Below are 12,552 nucleotides of genomic sequence, written 5' to 3' on the forward strand. Positions count from 1 at the left end.
AACTTGTTAGCATATTCTATATGCTATAGTCATCTGAATAACATTTAATAGCTATGTTACATCAACATACTGGGTACAATCTCAGTTCGTTGTTTATGCGTCATGTAGTAACGTTAGCATGCCGTACACTTATTCAGCCTCTTGCCTTTCAAGATGACATGTTTGTTGTTCTTGGTGATGGATTTTATCAAATAAATTTTCCCCCAAAATGTGATTTATACTCCAGTGCGACTTATTTATGTTTTTTTATCGTCTTCATTGCTCATCTTTTTGGCTGGTGTGACTTATACTCAGGTGCGATTCATAGTCCGAAAAATACGGTATTTACATTAAAAAACAAAAACAAAAAAAAAAACATTTTTTTAGGCTTGTGATTCTTATTTTCAGATTGATCAAGCAAAATCTTATTTATTGATTGATTGATTTTTGTCTATTTTTTGTTTTATTTAATGTCATTTTATTTTGTTTCAGGTTGCAATTTTAAAAACTCAAAATTAAATTGCATTAATTGCAAGTCCAGGCACCGCTGTATTATTGAACTCATTCACTGCCATTGATAGCGATAGACAATCAATCCATTTTGACTGGGAAGGTTGGCAGCCCCAAAATCAAACTGGATAGGACCTCTATCGTCGTCAATGGCAGATAATTATGAATTTATGAGAGAACATTTGTTGATGTGTTTTTCTTTCAGTTTGAATGTTGTATGTGGTTTACTATGTGGTCAATGTAAAAACAGTTCATATTTAGAACAACTCAGGTTGTCTAATCACCACCAATGACAGTGAATGTGTTAAGTCATACCATGATGATTCCTTGTGTCGCTCTTCTTGAACTCTTGCCAGGAAATCGGAATGTAAATATTTGTATTCTGCATTTGTTTGCAGGTTGGTGAACATGTGGAAGAATTCCGCAGGACGGAATGTGCCGGACACATTCCAGCCATCAAACACTTTTTCAAGGTTCAGTTGATTTTCTTCATTTTGAAATATTTTCAATTCGAGCGTCAAATCAATTTAGTTTTGCTAACAGTCGGGGCTCCCAAATTCCTTCTTCTTGCTTTGTACTCTATATTTATACACTCAAGTTGACTGGGTATTGTTTTGTGAGTTTCCTGTGTTGACTGCTCTTCCTGTCCTATTCCTGTGTTGGTGGTATGTGGCCATCACTGATACTAGGAGAAGATTTAGTCTAGCCTTGGCGTTAAAAGATTTATAGTTTCTCCTTCTCACCTAAGAGGAAGTGCTCGCACGACAAAGGCGCATCAGAAGCGGACAGCGCTATAGTAGTGTTAGCATTACATCTTGATCGCTGTTTGTTTAGTAGTGACGGCAACTGACCTCAAAGTTTATGAGTTTCCATATAAAGGCATCACCAAGTCGACACTGTGGAATGTTTGTTGTTGTTTTGTCATGTCTGGCCCATTGTGAGCAACCGTCTGAGTCCCCCAGCCCTCTTTTGTGTGAAATGTGTGTGTGTATGCATTTGTATGGGTGTTTGTTGACGCAAATGTTTTTTTGACTATTCTATTCGATTAGGGAAGTATCACTACAAAGTTTTTCCCACAATTTGTTGGAATGCCGTTTTAATTAATGCTGTACTTCAGTTTTTTAAAAGAGAGGAGCACTCAGAGAGAGCCGACTCAAAAATAACAGCAGACTTCCGCTAAATTGGCATATTTGGTAGAGTGGGAATTCCCATTAACTCTTTCAGTGCTATTGACGATGATAGACGTCCAATCATGTAGCTCTTTTTATCCCTATGCTGTGAATTCGTTAATTATGGGATCATTTGCTGCCAGGCTCTCCCATTCAAAATGGATTGGATGTCTATCGCTGTCTATGACAGTCAATAGGTTAGCACAGAGGTCAGCAACCTTTAACACTTCACCCAGTTTCCACAGAAAAGACAACACTGGGAGCCGCATGCACATATTGACATTTGAAACGATCACGTCAGCTTGACATTAAACATACATACGTATTTATGTAACCAACTGCATGTAACCGCCCCGCACATTACGATCCGGCCACGTTGTCGAGGTCAGAACTCAAATCTGCACTGCACCACGGAAGGAGAGTGTGCTAACGGCTAGGCTAAAAGCCCAGGCTAGCAGCTCTACCCTCCAACACGCTCTTGAAGGCATCGGGAGGGAAGTTGACTATGCGACGCACACAACAGACCTGTGTGCACCTGTTACACTCACCCTTGAAACCTTCACTACCGATCTGGGTCACGGCACCAATGTAACCGGTCTGGGGGTCCTGCGCCGCATGATACGATCCGTCCCCATTGTCCAGGTCAGGACTCAAACCAGTGCCGCACAGCGAGTCCAGCACAGCAGGCCAATGCGCTAACTGCTATGCTAAAAAGTTCAGGCTAGGAGCTTTGGCAAGGGAGGTTTCCTGTGCAATGCACCCATTACACATACATACTTAAATACATGTAGGCTCTAATAAACTACAATTGTTCTCTTGTACTAAAATATGTTGTTAGAAACACATAAAATGTTAAATCAGTGGCAACATTTTATAATATTTAGCCCATATTTTGACCGTTAGTTGGCGCCATGGTTTGCGGGCTCGCAGTGATGACGTCATTGGGATCTTTCCAATTGTGTAGCGTGTTCAACAATTGCTTATTGCTGCCTAAACTCGCGAAGTAAAATGCCACGATGTGCTGCTTTTGGATGCAATTTCCAGTCAAATGGAAACAATGGGAGTGAAGTGAGTGGTCAAGGTGGAATTATTATTTTTAGTGAATAAATGTGCATAAGTGGAAGCTTCTCCCCCTTTTTGGTACCTGTATGCACGTATCCTACCCACCACGCGTTACAACTGGCGCCCGAACATTTTTCCTGGATCCTCAGTCAAGTAAGGGATTCGTCTAGATCCGACGGTCCCACCGCATCTGCAATATTGGTTTCGGATCTGTCCATTTTTTTGATTCGTCGATCCCACAGCGGCTTTTCGGATCAGTCTATTTTGTGGAATCCACGGCCTGATCGCGGCTGCGACATTGTCATGGGATCGGTCTAATTCCTGGATCTTCGAGTGAGTAAAAACGCGGATTTGGATTACTATTGCTATCTTTTATGTTGACTATTCTTCGTGGGAGTTTTCCACAAATCATACTAAATAATTAAAGCACTAGTGACTCTGACGTGGACCTTACAACAATGTTGGAGTTAGGTCTTTGGGTTAGCTCTTTGGCCTGTCCTGTGTGTAAAGCACACGACCGCTCTGGATGCTTACAATCTACATAATTATATTGGGATAAGTTTGAAAACGCAATATGCTTACCTTGAATATCTGCTAATAAAACCGGACAGCATACACTCTCGCTCCCAACCGGAGTTCCCAACAGCACTCTCTCGCATCACCAGTTTTGCCCAAGTTTTGTCATATCAGGTATTTGCTGCACGCATTTTTCCCCGAAGCTCGTCTTGTGAATGACCGACAGTGCTGTCCTGCTCTTCACTTTTCAGATCTGGTTCAAATAGGAAGGGTAGAACTGACGACATGTTGGGAAAGCTAATGAGTGACACGCTGGAATTTCGGCAACGGGACCCGTGACGTCACGCACTACGACGTAACAAGAATGGCGGCCTATCACATAAAATAATTTTACAAACTTTATTAAAACAAAAACATTAAGAGGGGTTTTAATATCAAATTATTATGACTCATACGAACATTTATCTTTTAAGAATTACTTGTCTTAAAAAAAGAGGATCCCTTTAAGAAATGTTCACATATCAATGTCTGATCTTGTTTTTCTTTATCTCTAGAAAAGAAAGTGATTTAATTGCAGGTAAACAACAAAAATTTAGATTGTTTTACTCATTAAACCAAATATATCAACAAAAATGCATATTCTAACTAAGGCAAAACTTAGGACACCGTACCACCTAATAGCTAGTGGTACCCCCTTTGGCTGAAATAACTTCAGTGAGACACTTTTTGTAGCCATCTACCAGTCTTTGACATCGGTATGAAGCAAGTTTGCTCCACTCCTCAACGCAGAATACTTTCAGCTGTGAGATGTTTGAGGGGTTTCTTGCATATACAGTCCGTTTCAAGTCACCCCATAGCATCTCAATATGATTAAGATCTGGGATTTGACTTGGCCATTCCAGGACTCTCCATTTCTTCCTTTTCAACCAGTCCTTTGTGGATTTACTGGTATGTTTTGGGTCATTGTCATTTTGCAGTGTCCAGTTTTGCTCCAGCTTTAATTTTTTCACAGATTATGTTATATGTTCCTCGAGCATCCTCTGATACACGATAGAATTATTGGTGGATTCTATGATGGTGAGCAGGCCAGGTCCTGCTGGAGCAAAGCATCCCCAAACCATGACATTCCACCTCCATGCTTCACAGTTGGTATGAGGTTCTTTTCCTGGAATGCTGTGTTGGGTTTATGCCAAACATGTCTTCTGTTATGGTGTCCAAATAATTCAATTTTAGATTCATCTGTCCAAAGAACATTATTCCAGAAGTCCTGGTCTACAGTGTATCACAAAAGTGAGTACGCCGCTCGCATTTCTGCAGATATTTAAGTATATCTTTTAATGGGACAACACTGACAAAATGACACTTTGACACAATGAAAAGTAGTCTGTGTACAGCTTATATAATACTGTAGAGTTGCACACCTCCCATGAAGGTTAAACATGTGAAGTCTCTTTCTGATTGTGGAGGCATGCACTTTCAAATCAACAGTAGCAAGAGCCTGTTGTAGGTCCCATGATGACATTTTAGGGTTTTTGGAGACTTGTTTTAGCATCTTGCGGTCTCTCTCGAGGTGAACTTGCTTGGACAGCCAGACCTGGGCATGTTGGCAGTTGTTTTGAATGTCCTCCACTTGTAAACTATTTTCTGGACAGTGGAATGGCTGATTCTATATTCTTTTGAGATCTTTTGGAATCCCATACCAGACTCATAAGCGTCGACAATCTTTCTTTCTTTCCTTTGATCTCACCATGGTGTTTTCTGTCACTTCAACAGTAAGGGGCACACCAGACTAAATGTGAGGTTTAAATAAAGCAAGCCTCCTTCAAAACAGTGGGAAAGGATGTTCTAATCATTTGCATCTGATGTGCTATTAGCCATTTTAATTGATTGGATGTGGGGTTGTCCTAATTTATTCTGTCACAGAAATTGCATTTATTTAAAATTAAATTTTGCAGAAACTTAGATAATTTTTTTTTTCAGTTTTAATTGTTTAGTTCTATTGAATCTCTCAAGATTGTTAAAATTGATATTAAATATCCATATGACCAAATATATTAGAAAACACACAGGCATAGACATAGGGTGTCCTAATTTATTCACATGACTGTACATATACAGTGCTCTGCTGGCCAAAAGTGTTGGCATCCCTGCAATTCTGTCAGATAATGCCAAATTTCTCCCAGAAAACGATTGCAATCTTCTCTAATTTGTGTAATTAACAGCACCTTTTATTTACCTGTGGCACATAACAGGTGTTGGCAATGATTAAATCACACTTAGAGCCAGTTCAAATGGATTAAAGTTGACTCAACCTCTTTCCTGTGTCCTTGTGTGTACCACATTGAGCAAGAAGAAAAGAAAGAAGACAAAAGAACTTTCTGAGGACTTGAGAAGCAAAATTGTGCGGAAGCATGGGCAATCTCAAGGCTACAAGTCCATCTCCAAAGACTTGTATGTTGCTGTGTCTACCGCGCGCAGTGTCATCAATAAGTGTAAAGCCCATGGCACTGCGGCTAACCTCTCTAGATGTGGACGGAAAAAAAATATATATATTGTCGAGAGATTTCAACGAAAGATTGTGCGGATGGTGGATAAAGAACCTCGATTAACATCCAGACAAGTTCAAGCTGTCCTGCAGTTCAAGGGCACAACAGTGTCAACCCGTACTATCCGTTGGCGTCTGAATGAAAAAGGGACTCTATTGTAGGATACCCAGGAAGACCCCACTTCGGACCCAGACATAAAAAAAGCCAGGCTGGAGTTTGCCAAAACTTACCTGACAAAGCTGAAAACATTTTGGAAGATTGTTCTCAGCTCAGATGAGACCAAAGTAGAGCTTTTTGGGAAAAGGCATCAACATAGAGTTTACTGGGAAAGAAACGAAGCTTTCAAAGAAAAGAACACGGTCCCCACAGTCAAACATGTTTTAGGGTTGCTTTGCTGCCTCTGGCACTGGACTGCTTGACCGTGTGCATGGCATTATGAAGTCTGAAGACTACAAACAAATTTTGCAGCATAATGTAGGGCCCAGTGTGAGAGGCTGGGTCTCCCTTAGAGGTCATGGGTCTTCCAGCAGGGCAATGACCCAAAAAACACTTCAAAAACCACTAAAAAATGGTTTGAGAGAAGGCACTGAAGACTTCTACAGTGGCCAGCAATGAGTCCAGTCCTGAATCCCATAGAACACCTGTGGAGAGATCTGAAAATGGCAGTTTGGAGACGTCATCCTTCAAATCTCAGAGACCTGGAGCAGTTGGTCAAAGAAGAATGATCTAAAATTCTAGCAGAGTATTCTAAGAAACTGTTTGCAGTTATTTTTTCTAAAGGTTGTGCTACCAAGTATTAAGCTGAGGGTGCCAGTACTTTTGTCCGGTCCATTTTTGGAGTTTCGTGTAAAATAATAATGATTTAATTTTTTTTTTTTTTTTCATTCTCTTTTGTCTTTTTTCATTGCAAGCAAAATAAATGGAAGATATTACTACCAAAGCATTTGCAATTGCAATCATTTTCTGAGAGAAATTGAGCATTACCTGACAGAATTGCAGGGGTGCTAATACTTTTGGCCAGCACTGTATATTTTGAGCTGCATATTTGATGTAACAAACGAGTTAAGCCCCTTTTTAGTCAGCCAAATAAATGCTCAGTTTTTATCCACTTTTATTGACAGAACACTCACGCAGAGTGTGAGTTAACTATGTAAAGTAACAGTTGCTACTGAAAGGTATACCCACAAGTCTTCGAGCCTGTGAATGGCACAATGACTTCTGGGTACACCTTCCAAGGGGCAACCGAGACTTTACATAGTTGGTGAATTCTTGACCTGAGTGAGTGTTTTGTTAACAAAAACTCAAAAAGTGGGCCTGACTGAATTGTACAAAATAAAATGGCCATAAAAGGTTATTGCAATTGTACTGACGTCAAAGTAAAACACGGCTAAACTATTCTTCCTCTTGAATTCTATCTATATTTCATCTCAGTTCTTTCTTTCTTTGGGTACTGCATGTCTCAGCTGGTCGAAAGCGGAGTTGGGTCAAGGCGAGTCCTGGGTGTGTTTCATCGTGCTTCAGTGAAAGATTACATGTGAATAGGGTGCAGATGTTTCCATTGTTGCACGTTTCAACTCAAGTAACAGACACAATCCAGGCACAAAGGTTGGCGATGAGAAGCTCGATACAAAAAGGCTAAAGAAACAGAAAATGAGCGCATGGGATGACTACTATGTTTTCATGACATTTTTTTTTCACTTCATCATACCTACATTGTGACAGCCTGTCATAAGGTCACTTATTTTTCGAATTTTTAACCCCTGCTACATAAAAAACACTAGAAAATTAATAAAATGAGTCATTTTCAAGTTCTAGTGTATGCTTGTCCATTCTCTGTCAAAAAAGGCAAACATAAGCAGTGATAAAAACTTTGTGCGATTTCAGATGCATTTTTCTAGCAGAAAATTCCAATCTGAGGGGCATTCGACTTTCTTCTTATCATGAGTGAGAGCAAGGTGAAATTCATTGCTGAGTAAAAAGATAGCTTCTGGGTGAAGATATCTGTTCTGTTATGTAGAATATTGCAGCAGCTATGCAACATACATTGATATCCACAGTGTGCTCTTAGCAATGACGTTACACCTTTACGTATGTTTTTGATAACTGGTTCTGCGTGTACACCTCCTATGTGTAATGAATCATACGAACAGAGCCGAACTTGTCTCAAGGGCAGTCAATGTAAATTGTTAATGGCAACAAATGAAGTAAAGCACTTCCTTTAAGCATATTGTTCATTTTCTTTCAACTTTATTGTTTAGTTGTTTTGATTTTTTTTAACCTGTTTTCCGAATAGAATGCATTTGTGAGGCACAGCTCACTTGTCTTTAACTTTTAAATACACTTGATTTACTTTTCATACTATCATAACTGTTTGCTTGTTGTTATTTAGGTACCATTCATTTCACTTGTATGAATAAATTTAAATTGAATCACATTTACTGATTTTTTTTTCTAATATATTTAAACACATGATTAATCTTATTGAGCAATGTTCATCGCCCGGGTAATGTGACTGTTCATGATGGCAGTACTCTGAGTACTAACATTTTTTTAGATGCTTGTTAAAAGGCACAGACAATGCCTTTATCATGTCATTATATCAGTACAAAGAATCCTGATTAACTTAATCACTGCCTTTGACAGTGATAGACATCAAATTTTTTTTTGACTGGGATTGATGGCACTGAGTAAATATGTTTCTATGCCATTGACACTGGTAGACCAATCCAATTTGATCTAAAGTTTCGCTGCCAGCCCTCTCAATAGAATGGATTGGACGTTAATCGCAGCTAATGAGTTAGTGAATTGAAATAACACAGATTTTTATTTTTCTGATGTATAAAAGTGAAGATAAATAAAAAATAGACTTCATAATACTTGACATAACACGGGAAACGGGGCTGCTCCGTTGGGGGCCTACTTTCAAAAATCTCAAATTAAAATATTTTCAAAACCGACTGCTAACAACCTAAAACCAAAACAGGCACCTACCTTAGCCATGTATGAGTCTCCATGAGCAGTGGCATCAAAAAATTCTAAGTCGTTCCCTTATAAAATCCCAATTACTTTTTATATACAGTGCCTTGCAAAAGTATTCGGCCCCCTTGAATCTTGCAACCTTTCGCCACATTTCAGGCTTCAAACGTAAAGATATGAAATTTAATTTTTTTGTCAAGAATCAACAACAAGTGGGACACAATCGTGAAGTGGAACAACATTTATTGGATAATTTAAACTTTTTTAACAAATAAAAAACTGAAAAGTGGGGCGTGCAATATTATTCGGCCCCTTTACTTTCAGTGCAGCAAACTCACTCCAGAAGTTCAGTGAGGATCTCTGAATGATCCAATGTTGTCCTAAATGACCGATGATGATAAATAGAATCCACCTGTGTGTAATCAAGTCTCCGTATAAATGCACCTGCTCTGTGATAGTCTCAGGGTTCTGTTTAAAGTGCAGAGAGCATTATGAAAACCAAGGAACACACCAGGCAGGTCCGAGATACTGTTGTGGAGAAGTTTAAAGCCGGATTTGGATACAAAAAGATTTCCCAAGCTTAAAACATCTCAAGGAGCACTGTGCAAGCCATCATATTGAAATGGAAGGATCATCAGACCACTGCAAATCTACCAAGACCCGACCGTCCTTCCAAACTTTCTTCTCAAACAAGGAGAAAACTGATCAGAGATGCAGCCAAAAGGCCCATGATCACTCTGGATGAACTACGGAGATCTACAGCTGAGGTGGGAGAGTCTGTCCATAGGACAACAATCAGTCGTACACTGCACAAATCTGGCCTTTATGGAAGAGTGGCAAGAAGAAAGCCATTTCTCAAAGATATCCATAAAAAATCTCATTTAAAGTTTGCCACAAGCCACCTGGGAGACACACCAAACATGTGGAAGAAGGTGCTCTGGTCAGATGAAACCAAAATGGAACTTTTTGGCCACAATGCAAAACGATGTTTGGCGTAAAAGCAACACAGCTCATCACCCTGAACACACCATCCCCACTGTCAAACATGGTGGTGGCAGCATCATGGTTTGGGCCTGCTTTTCTTCAGCAGGGACAGGGAAGATGGATGCAGCCAAATACAGGAACATTCTGGAAGAAAACCTGTTGGTATCTGCACAAGACCTGAGACTGGGACGGAGATTTATCTTCCAACAGGACAATGATCCAAAACATAAAGCCAAATCTACAATGGAATGGTTGAAAAATAAACGTATCCAGGTGTTAGAATGGCCAAGTCAAAGTCCAGACCTGAATCCAATCGAGAATCTGTGGAAAGAGCTGAAGACTGCTGTTCACAAACACTCTCCATCCAACCTCACTGAGCTCGAGCTGTTTTGCAAGGAAGAATGGGCAAGAATGTCAGTCTCTCGATGTGCAAAACTGATAGAAACATACCTCAAACGACTTGCAGCTGTAATTGGAGCAAAAGGCGGCGCTACAACGTATTAACGCAAGGGGGCCGAATAATATTGCAAGCCCCACTTTTCAGTTTTTTATTTGTTAAAAAAGTTTAAATTATCCAATAAATGTTGTTCCACTTCACGATTGTGTCCCACTTGTTCTTGATTCTTGACAAAAAATTAAAATTTTATATCTTTATGTTTGAAGCCTGAAATGTGGCGAAAGGTTGCAAGGTTCAAGGGGGCCGAATACTTTTGCAAGGCACTGTAAGTAAACAAAACTAAAAAATGGCTATAAAATTCTCAGATTTTACTCTCGATGCACAAAAATCTCCAAATGCAAAGATAACCACCTATATTTTCAGGATCAATAGCCATATTTAACATATCATGTAAGTTTTTGACCGAAATAGCAACTTAATTTTTTTATTTACTGTTTTCAACAGCTAATAAACCACTCAATTTAACATCAGAAACTTAATACTCTAGGAAAACATGCAGAATCAATTATAAATAACATATGAATAGATTATTAATCAATTTTATATACAATCACAACTTATTATAGAATAGAATAGCCCTTTATTATCATTATACAGTTATACATTGAAATTGTGGAGCATACCTTTACAGTGCAGGATAAGTTAAAATCTCAAAAGTGACGTGCAAGTATGAAATTTAAATAAACATAAATATAAAATGTATATGATTCAGGCAGTGATGTGGTGTTACCAGGATGTGAGCCTCGTCTTTCAACAATCACATAGCCTCTTTCTATGCCTTGCGTTTTCTGGTCAGCTTCCTTGACTTGTACATGTCCCTGTTCCTCGCTGTCTCCTTCCTGCCCTCCTCTACTCTGCTCCGTTTCCTGCCGGTTGGCCACTCCAAGGCCTTGTTCTTCCTCGCTTCTGAAGTCACATCCTTGGAGAAGTTCGCACCAAAACAGTTGAAGAGGGACCGCCAGGAACTTCAGCTGGTGCTCTTGTTCTTCCTGCACATCAGGGAGTCCTACAGCGACATTCAGAAGGCCGCCATGTGGGCCGCCATGGGGAGAGATGGCCGCTTGAGGACCGCCCGGTCCGTCTCCAACTCTCCCTTGTCCTCTGGAACATCTCCAGGCCGTGTCACTGTGTTCCTGCTTGCCCGTGGTCATGGCGAGGAGCCTCAGCCCGGCGACCGTGTTGGGGTTTACGACTGCCATGATGAGCCCGAAGCTCTGCTTCTTGATAGAAGAGCGCGCCAGCACCTTCTGGGTCAACTTGTATCCGGCTTCTCAGGCTCCTAAAAAACATGTTTGTTTTAGAACGATAGGTGTTTTGATTAATCGTTTTTTATTAAGTGAATAATGCTGGAATAATGCAGGACACCTGGTGAGCACTATACAGCCATTGTTGTGGAAGCTGCTGTAGATGTTCTTCCAAAGGTTCACGGGGTCAAAGTAGACGAAGATCTGCTTGTTGCTGTAGGCGTAGGGGTTGGTGTAGGGCCATGGTGTTTCACTGAAAGTTATTAGATTGAAATATTACATAAAATAAAACAAGTAAAAACTGAATATTTTTTAATATGGACGGAGAAATGTCTAAAATAAAATCTAGAAATACAAAATTCAACATGGCCACCGAAGCAAAACAATGAGGTTTTTACGTTGAAATTTTTGTGAATAAATGCTTAAATCCCCGAATTATTTATAGATATGGACGTAAAACAGTCTCAATTCTTGGTTAAAAGCAAAAACCGGGCAGTTGGCAGTTATATTACGTAAATATTGCGAGGTATGGCGCGGCTAATTTCTCCCATTGATTTTTTTCACAACGTTTCAATATGATACGAAAAATATAATAATAACCTTCAATCCTCAAACAAATCACTCCTGAGACAATCCTTGTTGTTAGTATCCAGTCCACATTTTGTACCTTTAAAATGTAAATCCGGCTTTGTGCTCAAAAGCATGTGTGAGAGTTTCACTCCACCGACTTCTAATAAATGAAGCTAAGTCACACGGCCCCCCTACGGCAGGCGGGGCGCAGTGAATGAAGGAGCTTTCAGGTCAAGTATTTTGATGTCTATGGTGGCTTTATGTTAGCAGACATTTTATGAATGTTGATACATTTATGAATGTTAATACTTTAATCAATCAAATGCAGTTATCATAAAATACCCACCTCTCTTCACGATGCCATTTGTACTCATTTTTACATCCACCTACGCAGTGGCGAAAAAAATCCCAAAACACAAAACGATACATAAGAATCGCATTAGTTCATAAAGAAAGTCAAAACAAAACAATTGAAACAGGTAATAGAAATAAAGCCCAAAAAATTGAATGGAAAGCAGAAGTCCTCTCTGTTTCACCCT

The 12,552-nt window shown here is 39.7% G+C and overlaps 1 protein-coding gene across 2 annotated transcripts in view; it reads left to right on the forward strand.

The window, feature by feature from the left end:
* si:dkey-40c11.2 (drebrin-like protein A) overlaps positions 1-12,552 on the forward strand; it is a 69,192-nt gene that overhangs the window by 40,306 nt on the left and 16,334 nt on the right. For both annotated transcript variants that reach the window (XM_057831410.1, XM_057831411.1), the window contains exon 4: positions 888-962. In XM_057831410.1, coding sequence (XP_057687393.1) covers positions 888-962 — 75 coding nt within the window. The remainder of the gene's footprint in view (positions 1-887; positions 963-12,552) is intronic.

The sequence above is a fragment of the Corythoichthys intestinalis genome, chromosome 3 (assembly GCF_030265065.1).
Source record: "Corythoichthys intestinalis isolate RoL2023-P3 chromosome 3, ASM3026506v1, whole genome shotgun sequence".
Taxonomy (NCBI): domain Eukaryota; kingdom Metazoa; phylum Chordata; class Actinopteri; order Syngnathiformes; family Syngnathidae; genus Corythoichthys; species Corythoichthys intestinalis.